At 40.4% G+C, this 12,078-nt stretch overlaps 1 protein-coding gene and 1 long non-coding RNA gene across 2 annotated transcripts; one reads left to right on the top strand and one right to left on the bottom strand.

Moving 5' to 3' along the window:
* Positions 1–803: 803 nt before the first annotated feature.
* On the top strand, positions 804–1,533 carry LOC308089880. Its single transcript, XR_013933571.1, has 3 exons — positions 804–905; positions 1,152–1,246; positions 1,396–1,533. It is a non-coding gene; the product is annotated as an uncharacterized lncRNA (long non-coding RNA).
* Positions 1,534–5,432: 3,899 nt separating this feature from the next.
* On the bottom strand, positions 5,433–7,872 carry LOC308090795 (C-type lectin domain family 4 member E-like; the record flags this gene model as incomplete). Its single annotated transcript, XM_080436058.1, has 6 exons — positions 5,433–5,951; positions 6,061–6,173; positions 6,459–6,601; positions 6,873–6,965; positions 7,205–7,306; positions 7,671–7,872. 6 exons carry the CDS (start codon positions 7,870–7,872, stop codon positions 5,819–5,821), a joined length of 786 nt encoding a protein of 261 aa, XP_080292184.1. The 3' UTR covers positions 5,433–5,818.
* Between the last annotated feature and the right edge of the window lie 4,206 nt (positions 7,873–12,078).

Raw genomic sequence — 12,078 nt, 5'->3', positions numbered from 1 at the left:
GGTGGTCCTCACCAAGCTGGTGACTATCCAGGACACGGTTGACAAGCTGCAGAGAACCGATCCATCGAATGCTTTAAGCCAGATCACAAGACTGGATTCCTTGGACGAATTTGATGAAAAGGAGGCTTCTCTGGCTGACAGTGAGAATTGGGAGACATTGGTAAGATGTTTTCAGTCACTAATGAAGTCCAACTCAGCAAATTGCAAAGCAACAAAAACAACAAAGCTACAAGCATGCTGCTGTGGCTGTTGCATAATGCGCAGATTATATATATATAATATATATATATAAAATGTGAGCATTTTTTAATTAACACTATTGTTGTGCTCAATAGAGAAATGTACCCAGACCTAAAAATCTATAAGGTAAAGAATCATGTAATGCATTAAAATCACTGGTGTACAAACGGCTGATCTTTTTTTTATCCAATCAACACGTTAATATATAAATCTTAAAAGCCTATATAATCCGTAGTAGGATGGATAAGTACAGCTCTATACATTTTAGAACTGTAGATTTGGTGGCTTGGTGGCATGATCATATCGCTTGACTGTACAGTGACAGTACAGCCATCAACAAAGACCACTCTGAAAACAAGATGCTTATTGAAACAAACCAGTGTCCCAGTTACATTTTCAAAAAATTCTCAAAATAGAATGTGTCTAATTTTTGGAGGGCCTATTAATGAGTTTGTGAATGTTAAACATATTTTGGCTAATCATTAAACAACTTCATTTAACTTCAGGAATAATAAGCAATATAACATAATGATCCCAATCCCTGCTTGTGCTCACAGCTCATGCCTGAATTCTTAATAAAATAAATGCTTTTATTTATAGGTTTGTAGACTGTCAAAAGTGGGGGGGAAAGATGTGAAGGACTGCACTTACAAAGTACTTGACAGGTAAAGTCATTATTTACATATTTACTTGTAATATTTATTAAGACAGATCTTTATACATTGGAGCAGAACAGTTGATCATGGTATTTGCTTATTGGTTCACTTTTTGTTTTGCAATTCTCTCAGTGACTTAATCAACTTTCCCAGTATGCCTACTGACCTGTATGTGTGTGTGGTGTGTGTGTGTGTACAGTATTTGTCAAAAAGGAGTTTGTATATCTTGTATGTAATCAATTTCTCTGGGATTAGGCTCTTCACCAATCAACTGATGGCCAAATTCAACCTGAAGGGGAAGGGGAACAAAAGGGGTCTAGAAGGCACCTTGATATTTTCAGCAGTGAAAAGTAAGCTTAATATTATGGAATGTTGATTAATATTATACTTGATGCAATGTAACTTGATTTATATCTAACCCATGTAAAGAAATGTGAGTGACAACTGCATTTATTTATTTTCCATGCGTTTTCTTGTTTGTTTTTTGTTTTTATTATAGCGGCTGTCATCAAATGGGAGCCTACCTCAACGGAGTCTCAGGTCCGATTGGCAACAGCGGACCACCTGAAGCATGCCCCTGGGAGAGTGGGGGGAGGCGGGTACAATGCCATATAGCTTGTAGTGTAACGAGTAGTGGACCTTTCTTTTGGCAGAGGGGAATTCTCGGGCAGAAAAAAAACACTGGTTTATAAGGTTTTATTTATAAGGTTTTATTGGTTTAATTAGAAAAGAATTTTTTTTTTTTTACATTTTAGGATTTATTCAGAAATGGCAGATGTACAAGCTTGCAGCACGTCACTTTGTGTCGCACTGCAAGCTTGTATATCTGCTATTTTTGTGACATTTTTGTGACTTGTTTTTGACACTATGTGAAAAGCTTCATCACTTCTGTACCTGCATTGCAGCTTAAATTATCCATCTGTTTCGGCATCAGCTAATTGGGAAGGTGAATAATAGGCTATTGGTATCGGCCTCAAACTATCATACTGTATCAGTGTGTCCCTGTTTGGGTTGACACTGCACCACAACTAAAACAGTTTCCGTGTAAACCTAGTGTTGGCAATTGCATGTTTCTGAGTGCAAAATTCGTCCCTCTCACATCACTGTGCCTATGTTACAGTTTTTCTATGTTACAGTTTTTCTATTAGAATATTCAGAGTTCAGACAAACAGTTTTATGATCATACAAAAAACAGCACATGCTGTACCTAACCCTCTAAAAATGTCTTGGCCTGCTTGTATATTTACATTTTTCATTCGATGTTCAAGGTATCAGACCTGTCTGTATTTGCTCACCTGAGTAACTTGTGAAAAGTGCAGTGTCCCCTTGTTTGTAAGACCATGCTACATGGGTGGTATCACATAGTATACAAACCTTAGTGTAAATTCACCACTTGACCTGGATTCTTTTCAGGGAACAGAATGGGTAAGGCAGTTGTAGTGCTGATGAGCAGAAGGTTGATGGTTTGAGTCCAGCCTGTGGTGAGGGTCCCACCAGTAGGGGTAATTTGGGGGTAAGACATGCTATGGTCAAAATGACCATAAAAGGTGTGCTTTTTGCTAGGGTTCATGTTCTTAAACACCGCAGCATGATGCATTGGAATGGTGTTCTTTTAGGAACTCTCCTCAAATCTGTCAGCGAGTTGATGTCAGCACAGCATGTATATTGTTTTCTCCATGTATGTTGTGGATATCAGTTTTGCTGTTGGCGTGCCTGTTCCAACAATAAAAAATGTCATGGTTTTGCTGTGAATGTTATTCAGAGATCTGTTTTTTGCTGTGAATGTTCAGATCAGTTTAGCTGAATGTTATTCAGAGAGAATTTACTTGTTAGGACAATCAGATGTCTTCTGAAGGCTACATTTTCCTTGATACTGACATTATTTTACACAGACGCTGGAATCACAGTCACACATTTATGGGGATCCATCTTTGCAACACATGTTTTTAATTACTCCATGGAGTATCTGACTAATAGATTTTTGTTGTAAAGTTGGAGCCCTGCATAGGCGGGTGACTTGACAGATTATGATTTCTGTTGGTGTGTAAAATGGGGTCAGTCAATAAAAATGTAGCTCATCTGGATGTCCAACAATCTTATCTAACATGTCTTTTGAACGTCCTGAAATCAAGTCATTTACAGGTTTAGAAAAGACGTCTAAAAGGTGTCTCTGTAGACAGTCAGAAGACGTCCAGTATAGGTATGTAAATGTCTAAAAAGGTGTCTCTGTAGACAGTCAGAAGACGTCCAGAATAGGTATGTAAATAACGTCTAAAAAGGGGTCTCTGTAGACAGTCAGAAGACGTCCAGAATAGGTATGTAAATGACGTCTAAAAAGGGGTCTCTGTAGACAGCCTGAAGACGTCCAGAAATAACGTCATCTAAACGTATAAAAAGGACGTCTATAATGAGACTTGTATTGACGTCTGTCTAACGTCAGGAAAAGACGTAAAAAAAACCTTTAAATCTGGACGTGTTTGGAGACGTCTTCCAGACGTTCTATAAAGACAACTTTTCAACGTATTATAATGACGTCTATCGAACGTCAAGAAAAGACGTCAAAAAACCTTTCAATCTGGACGTGTTTGGGGACGTCCTCTAGACGTTCTGTAAAGACGACTTTTCAACGTATTATAATGACGTCTATTGAACGTCCGGAAAAGACGTCAAAAAACCTTTCAATCTGGACGTGTTTGGAGACGTCTTCTAGACGTTCTGTAAAAACGTCTTTTCAACGTCTTAAAAGACTACTTTCTGCTTGGTTAAAATATCCTTTTATTCATAAAAAAAATGTAAGCTGAATTTCAGCTTCAAAACCAGCATCAAGTTTGTTTTGAAATGTTTTGGGTCTTAGATGATGTTTGTTGAGATCTTAAACATGTCTTAAAAAGCATTACATTTTAGTAAGAAAATGGTGCAAGAACCCTGATTAACTTTTGAATCAAAAAGGTCAGTCAAGGTCAAAATGATACATACCGTACGTATAATTTTTACCTTGACTGGATCCTTTGACCTTTCATTTTATATGCTGGTGGAATCTAAAGCAGCAACAGCATGATGAATCAAATACAAATGAGATTTCCGGAGGGGGGTGGTTTACCAGGCTAAGTAGACATTGCCAGTAACACCAACCTCATCAGTGCTCTTTAAACACAGGAAACAGGATGTTTAAAGATAAATATTACATCTCCCCACTTCCTGTCTCCATGTTCTGTTGCCTATACAGCAGTGGTTCTCAAGGACCCCCAAATTCAAATGTATTTGACCACAGACCCACATCAGGTTTTGTGCCATGGACTCCCATATAAGATTTTAGGATTTCTCACATTTCTTTTCTAGATTTTTTTGCACACCTACAAGCTCACAATGTTGTATTGTGACACGTTGTGAGCTGGTAGAGCTATTTTTTTTATCACATAGCCTATAGGGTTAAAAGTGGTTAAACTGATTTAACTAATTTTGCTGGGGACCCCCTGGAACCCAGCCAGTAAAAACAGCAGTGCTATTTGTATCGTCAAATGTGTCATTTGTATTTTGTAACATGACTTGATGGCATTGTATAGCATTTCCTTTATCCTTTAAAAGGATCATGTATTGAGAGCCAGGAAAGTCAAAAGATGTTATAGTCTGAACCCAAGCCCATAAGAATACATTGAAGTTCTGTGACTTTATCTTATTTGTTTATTTAGACGGGACAGTGTAATGAACAGGACATAATAATAATGTAATGTAAATACACACCGGATTTAGCAAAAAATGCATCTGTAATTTACATCTGTAGTCCCTACAAAGAACATTTTAAAAGCAAACAAAGCATAATACATTAGAAGAAAACACTAAATACTTAAATACTTACAGAGTACTTAGAGTATTTTTCCATATGTGTCAAGTGAAGTTTTATTAAATACTTACACTGCAAAACAAAACATTACAGTATTGTTACAACAAGTAACAATACTATAAGTTATTAAGGAGTCACTGTAACAGTAAAGGTGTTTTGTTAGAGTAGCCTACACTATTCCAGGTGGTAAAATAACTCCTCAACAGTGTGACACACCAATACAAAAAAATATATACGATCAAACAAGAAGCAAAATATCGAAAACAGTTCAAAGGTTACAAAATAATGCATTGAAGTAGACGGCTCCTTGTCACTATTTCCAGCTACATGAACCACGTGACCGACGCTGTTTCTGACCCCTCATTGGCGCAACTCTCTAATAAAAGGCTCTGGTCTACACATGCTGGGGGCTTGATTCATAGAGTTGTAACATATCTAGAGGGCGGACTGCCCCGCCCCCTGCTATTCATTTCAATGAAAGTTGTTCAGTGGCGTTTGAAGCACCCGGAAGTATGATATTGGGTCCATTGGGTCTATGCAATATTGGGTCCAATCATAGAGTTAAGGGTCCAATAGAGTGGCCATAGAGTTATGAGCAGGCGCACAAACGGTGCAGTAGCATTTTAAATGCAGATATATTGCATTCTCAGATTGACCACCAAGCGACAGCCGCTTCACTGTGTTTGGCTTGATTAGCTTAGTCAGTACTAAGCAGCCAACTTGCACTGAAGCTACTGAAAACAAGCCCCATGGGTCTCAGAGCTTTGGTGATGAGCTTGGAGGACACAGTGGTGTTGAATGCTGAACTGGAGTCAATTAACCAAATTTTCAGATTTCCATAATGTATTCCTCAATCCTCAGTGCCTTGATGGTGTAAACATAAATGGTGTCCTTAAAGCAAAATTGACAACCACGCTAAACTAATCCATTACAGTTGGTGGGTTGTATTTATATGATTGTGAGTACAACAGTTTGTAGGCTACTTTTGTACAATAAAGGTTTTTTCTTTTCCCCCCCACTACTGTTTTAGTCCATGAAGCAGAACACTAAGCTGCAGTTTCATGATGTTGTTAAGAAAGCATCATATCTCACAGATCCATGGAAATTTGCTGGGATATTTACATAATGCATTATTCCATTTTCCAACCTCATGCCTGTAGATGGTACATTTCCAGTCTGTAATGTTATTAACAGGCTGCCCAATGTTCCAGTGCCTGCAGAGTAAACAACATAAAGTATTTTTAACCACATCCACTCACATGTCAGTCACATACAGTGCATTTGATAGAATAGAATTTCATTAGAAAAACTAAAATGTCTAACTTGGTTGTCGGTGGAGTTCCATCCACCCATGTCCAGTTTTCATCAGTCCTGTTCAGAGTCGTCAGACCAATCCATGAGCTTCCACCCTCATGTTTCAATCCTCTGATGAATTCCTGATCATTTGGATAATGATTGAACCATAATTAACTGTCTCTAATGCATTCACATTTTCACTATAATAACAGAATTACATCACACGAAAATATGTGGGAGATGTCGATGATGGACACACACACGCACGCACGCACGCACGCACGCACGCACGCACGCACACACGCACACACACACACACACACACACACACACACACACACACACACACACACACACACACACACACACACACACACACACACACACACACATACACACACATACACGCAACCAGATACACTAACCTGTTCTTTGATACTGTTAATGACCACCAGATCTGCTCCTGTCTTCAGACATTCTGCTCTACTTTCCTCCCAAGTTTTCTCTTCAGTAAATCTGTAATAACAGCTGCATCCAAACCTCTTCCATCCACTGCGACACGACATGGCTAAACATCAAACAGGAGTGTTACTGATTTTAAATGCACTGATAATAATCAATGTAGGGTAATGATGGAGTAAATAAATAAATAAAAAGAAACAGAACAAGAAACAACCTGAGTAATTTGACTGTGAGACTAAAATAAACTCCAGATTTTGTTTTTGTACAGTTTATTAGGTTTCTATTGCAATGGTCTCAAAAACGTTTTAACATACTGTAGTAGTCAGTGTGGGATTTACATGTATTTAAAAAAAACTAAAAGAATGAGGTTTACTCACATTTTGTACCACTACATTCCTGACAACTCTCATCTGATTTGTCTCTCTTCAGCTGGTTTGTCTCCAGGGTCAGGTTGGTCTTAGCGGAATTATCTGCACAAAACAGGTGTTTATAAACACAATTATTGTTGTCTAGCAGCTGTAAGGAAAGTTAGCTTTGAAAAAAATAACTTGTACTTTGCAGAATATACACAAAAAAGAAAGTACTTAAACAATGAGAATTATGTTAAAAAGATAAGTTACCGGTAAATCAACATGTGGGCTAATGCTGTGACTAAAGAGTGTGATGTGGTAGGTTTTTTTCTGTTTTTTTTTTTACATGGAATACTCACAGTGCACTGCCTGGCCTATGATGACACCCAGCAGCATAAGACACAGCATCCCCAGACACACAGCAACAACTGTGAGATGCCTCACTGTTTTAGAGCGTTGTCCTGCAACAGAATGTTACAGCTGTTAGTGATTGAGAGACTGAGATTAAAGATGTGTTAACACTAGAAGGGAAGATGCTTATCTAGTCGCTTCATTAACGTGATCTTGCGAATGAAACGACTACAAAAATATCTTCGCCTGCGGTGTGAACCCAAACCAAAGTGCTTTGATCTGATGAACCCCAAACTACTTTTACACATCAAAGGAATGATACTGAACAATATAACACATGTCAAGTTTTGTGCTGCAAGAAAATCTGAATGAAATCTGAATCATCTTTTCCTGAACGAAATGCCTTATTTTTGTAGGCTATAATAAACTCTGAGAAATGGCCTTTACAACGATTCACAACTAGGTCAAACTCACCCTGAGACTGTCTTCCTGCCGTGTTCTCCCTCATGACATCCTGTGGTCCAGGGACGACACCATGACTTCTGAAATCAGCCACGCTCTCGTAGATGTTCACCACCTTCTCTCCCCTCTCCTCCAACTGTCCACTGTCCTCAGTGTCCTCTTTCTGTCCTCTTTCCCCATCACTCTGTCTCACCTTCTTTGTCCTGTCTGTCATGGCTTGAATATCTGTTGACGATCTTACAAGGATGAGAGACAACTTGAAAAGTAACTATTAATTACAAACAGTGACTATGTTGTACATTCCTCTCACTCATGAGTTAACTATAAATATACTGAAATTGTCAAACTGTGACCATGTCTGTCTGTGGCTGGTTGTCAAAATGATACAGCAATAAGGAAGTTCAAGACAGAAATCCATAAACACCTACTCAGACACACACCTACACACACGCACGCACGCACGCACGCACGCACGCACGCACGCACGCACGCACGCACGCACGCACGCACGCACGCACACACACACACACACACACACACGCACACACACACACACAAATAATCTCAGGCACTACACCAAAACACCACACTGGTGATGAAGTCCTTCTGACATCACTCCCTGACATGGAGCTCCCTCTGCTGCTGTCACAAGATACCAGGATTTTCATATCTTCAGAAACACTTTCCTTAATTGTTCATGACTGTGTGGCATTTTAATGTTACTGCATAGACCTCATCTTCATGATGTGAATGTGGGAATGGAAATCTGAACAAAGTCTAACTGTATGTCGCTCTGGATAAGAGTGGCTGCTAGACAGCAGAGCCAGAGACGGCAAAAACAGAAGAAAAAAGAAAGAAAGAAGAAAGCTTCATTCAATAGGAAATACCAGAACTATTGAGAAATTATTTTACAGCAATATCGGATCATGTAAACGAAGAATATTAGTATAATATTCAATATAATTGAAACCAGCTTACAGTTGATTTGTTTGTTTTCGTTTACATTGGTTTCCTTGCGCTCAGAGATCAAGAAGAACAAGAAGAAGGCAGAAGTAATGCTTGCCATCAGGCGACCAACAGCTCCAAACACTACTGTATAATTCCAAACACTGAATCCGAGCTCATAATGGTGTTGATGAAACACATGCCATACATAAACTTCCTGACCTGTAGTGTTTCTGACCCCATTTGACATAACTCTATCTCAATGGCCCTGGGAAATACAAATCAGTCAACAAATTCTTGAAACAAGTTTTTGAAAGAAAAAACTAATTTTAAAAAGTACATTTTAACACAGGTCAGAGTCACGGTGGTGCTATTGTGCATGTTGGCTCACTGGAAAGGCTCCGCTACGCGTCATCCCAAAGCCTATACCGCTTGTGCAAGGACGCGCTGTGATTGGCCAGTAGCCACTTTGAGTGGTAACGCTCACCCCAAAACATGATTTACGATTCTGTGCCCATCGGTACATAACTCGGACGCCGCTGAGTCGGCTCAAGCAAACTTCGCAACGTTCGGCACGGCGACTCGCTCGCTTTAGCTTGCTCAGCGGTGCCTCTCGTGGCTCAAGTTCTCTTGAGACAGCGCGCCTCCGTCGCGGTCAAAAACTGCACTACAGTATACTAACAACTGCATGCCAAAAAAATAGTCTGCAGTTGTTCCGCGTGTCACAAAAGCGGGGCGTGGTATAGGCTTTGGTATGTCGCCTCTACTACACTAAAGGCAGGTACAGACTGCAAGACCTTAAAGTGGTCGGGGGGTCATCTGATCGTTAAGCATTACACACTGCAGGAGTTTATTTCTTGAAATCGGCTGTCATAATATCGTTGTGGTCTTCACAACAGGATTGATCCCCGACAAGGGCTGACACACTGTAGGATAGTTCACTAGAATGCTATCTCCAGAGTCAGACCCAATACATACATTTGAGTTTATTCCAATTCATTTTAATCTTTCTCTTCTCTCTCTCTCTCTCTCTCTCTCTCTCTCTCTCTCTCTCCCTCTCTCTCTCTCTCTCTCTCTCGCACGTCAAGTGCGCAGAAGCCGTCAGTGACAGCGTTGCCATGTCCGCTTATTATAAGCGACTTTGGGCTTGTTTTTCTGTAGAGTTGCTTGTAAATATTGGTTGTTGCGGGGTGCATTTTTTGGGCTTATTTGTGTAGTTGCTTATTTGGCCTTGTTTCCTAATGTTGTTTAAACCAGTGGTTTAAACAACACATAATATGTATTTGTCCGCAGACCCCCCTTCTGTAAATATGTTGTGCCATCATAGACCCCCATACAAGATTTGTGTGGATTTGGAAAATATTCCAAAATGTTCTCAAGATTTTTATTTGAAAATAGCTGCGACGCGTTGTGAGCTTGTAGATCGGCTATTTTCAAATATCCAATGTATTTGTAAATAGGTTTAAAGTGCTCAAGTGGCCTTTTCTTGGGCTTGTTTTCATAGACCTGGTTGCTTATTTCTCTCGCAACATCTGGCAACGCTGTTCATAACAGCGAGCACATGCTGCGCACACACACACACACACACACACACACACACACACACACACACACACACACACAGACAGAGCTCGCTCTTGCTCTCACTCTCTGTCTGTCTGTCTGTCTCTCTCTCTCTCTCTCTCTGTACAATTCCTCTAAAATAAACAGCCCACCAGGCTCGCTCACTCTCTCATTTTGTTTTATAATGTTAACTTAATACAGGACTGGACGGTAATATTGCGGTAGGGACTGTTTGTTGTGGTCAGATCCAGCGACGCTCCCCTGGCCACGGTGGCTGTAATGTGCTCTCATTGGCTGTAGCGTGGATCTCCTCGCAGACCCTTTCATACTGTATGATACTGTCCGATCTCCTGTCTGGGACAGAGCTGAATATCTAACATGGTAGTTATCTGAAAACGGTCGGAAAGCCGTCGCAGAGCGGATAATCGCGGCCACATCGTCTCGCGGAACCTTTCACACAGAGCGAGCATTATCTCGCAGATCAAAGGCCGATCTGCGTCAGATCGGGAGGTTTTGTCGGCGAGCGCCAAAAAATGTCGGCGACAGCAATCTCGGACCAAATCTCCTGCAGTGTGTACGAGCCCTTAGGGCTCGTACACACTGCAGGAGATTTGGTCCGAGATTGCTGTCGCCGACATTTTTTGGCGCCCTTAAATGGAACAGAGCTTAATTAGTATCATTGGTAACACCAATGAAGGAAGTAACATTACATTGTTTATGTCAATACAGTGGTAGCCTTATGCTATTTCTTCTCTTAAATTCATGAGCTTCACTCTCAGACCAGATGATGTCCTTTTCCTTCATTTGTAGTAGAAGGCAAAAGCAGAGACGAACACCTCGCAAAGGTGGGTCTGTCTGGCAAAGACAGTGATTTTGGAGCACAGTAAAACACACCATACCATTATAGCTCTATCTGGCTGTGGCTGGGATGGAAGCTGACATTTACAAATGGGTAGGTAGGGAACTAAACATGATCACTGCTGTTTGACATGTATGCCTATTGTCTCTGTTGTGGAAAGTACTGTCATGTATTTGTCGATCTATTGTCATGTACTGGCCTCAGGAATTGCTTGGATACATTCAGTTATTTTAACTAAATATTTTCAGATGTGGCATACATCTTATTAAAACTTACATCTTAGTAAAATGCTATCTGTATTTGGGATAATTAGTACCTGTATCAACTAAATGATATCATTGTACCAGTCTGTGGTATATTTTTATAATTCTGTCTACTTGAGGAAGACAAAGGCATACAATCCTTTTAAGGACCCACATTTGCTTACTTATTCAGTGTCCTTCTGTCAACCGCAAAGAAAGGAAAAACAATATAATATACAACTGAGATCATTTGTGACTGTCAGCAGCCAATAGAGAACCTCATTTTCATCTCAATATTTCTCTCAGGTCACAGAGCCATTTGAGTTTGTGGGGATGGAAGCGAACCTGCAAGCTTACAATGCAACAAGCTTGTAGATCTGCTTTTTATGTTTGCCTATGACATACCCATGATGTGCTGCTCTCCATGCACAGAACTCTGCCTTCAGATCTGGGAATTTGGGGACCACCTGCGTGCAGTCCTACAGACTACCATCGGGAGGGCAGAGAAGGAGTGCACTGCTAAACTACAGGACCAGTTTGAAAGCGGTGATAAGAGGAGGAGTATGTGGAAACTCAAGTGCTACAAACAGTAACAGACTTCAAAGGGAGAACCATACCGTATGCATAGAGAGCCCCTATACCTCCCTCCCTGGCGAGCTGAACACCTTTTTCGGTGGTTTTGAGACTGATTGCTCTCAACCAGCCAGAGCCTGCACTATACATAGGCATACGGTCTCTCTGAACATATCTTAATATTGCAGAGGCCAGCCTTCAGCCCGACAAAACGCAGCAAAAGGTTTATTTAAACGGA

This window comes from Gymnoscopelus braueri, assembly GCF_963280865.1.
Source record: "Gymnoscopelus braueri genome assembly, chromosome: 8".
Classification (NCBI taxonomy): Eukaryota; Metazoa; Chordata; class Actinopteri; order Myctophiformes; family Myctophidae; genus Gymnoscopelus; species Gymnoscopelus braueri.
Note: the sequence above shows the minus strand (reverse complement) of the source record. Positions and strands in the feature narration are given on the sequence as shown.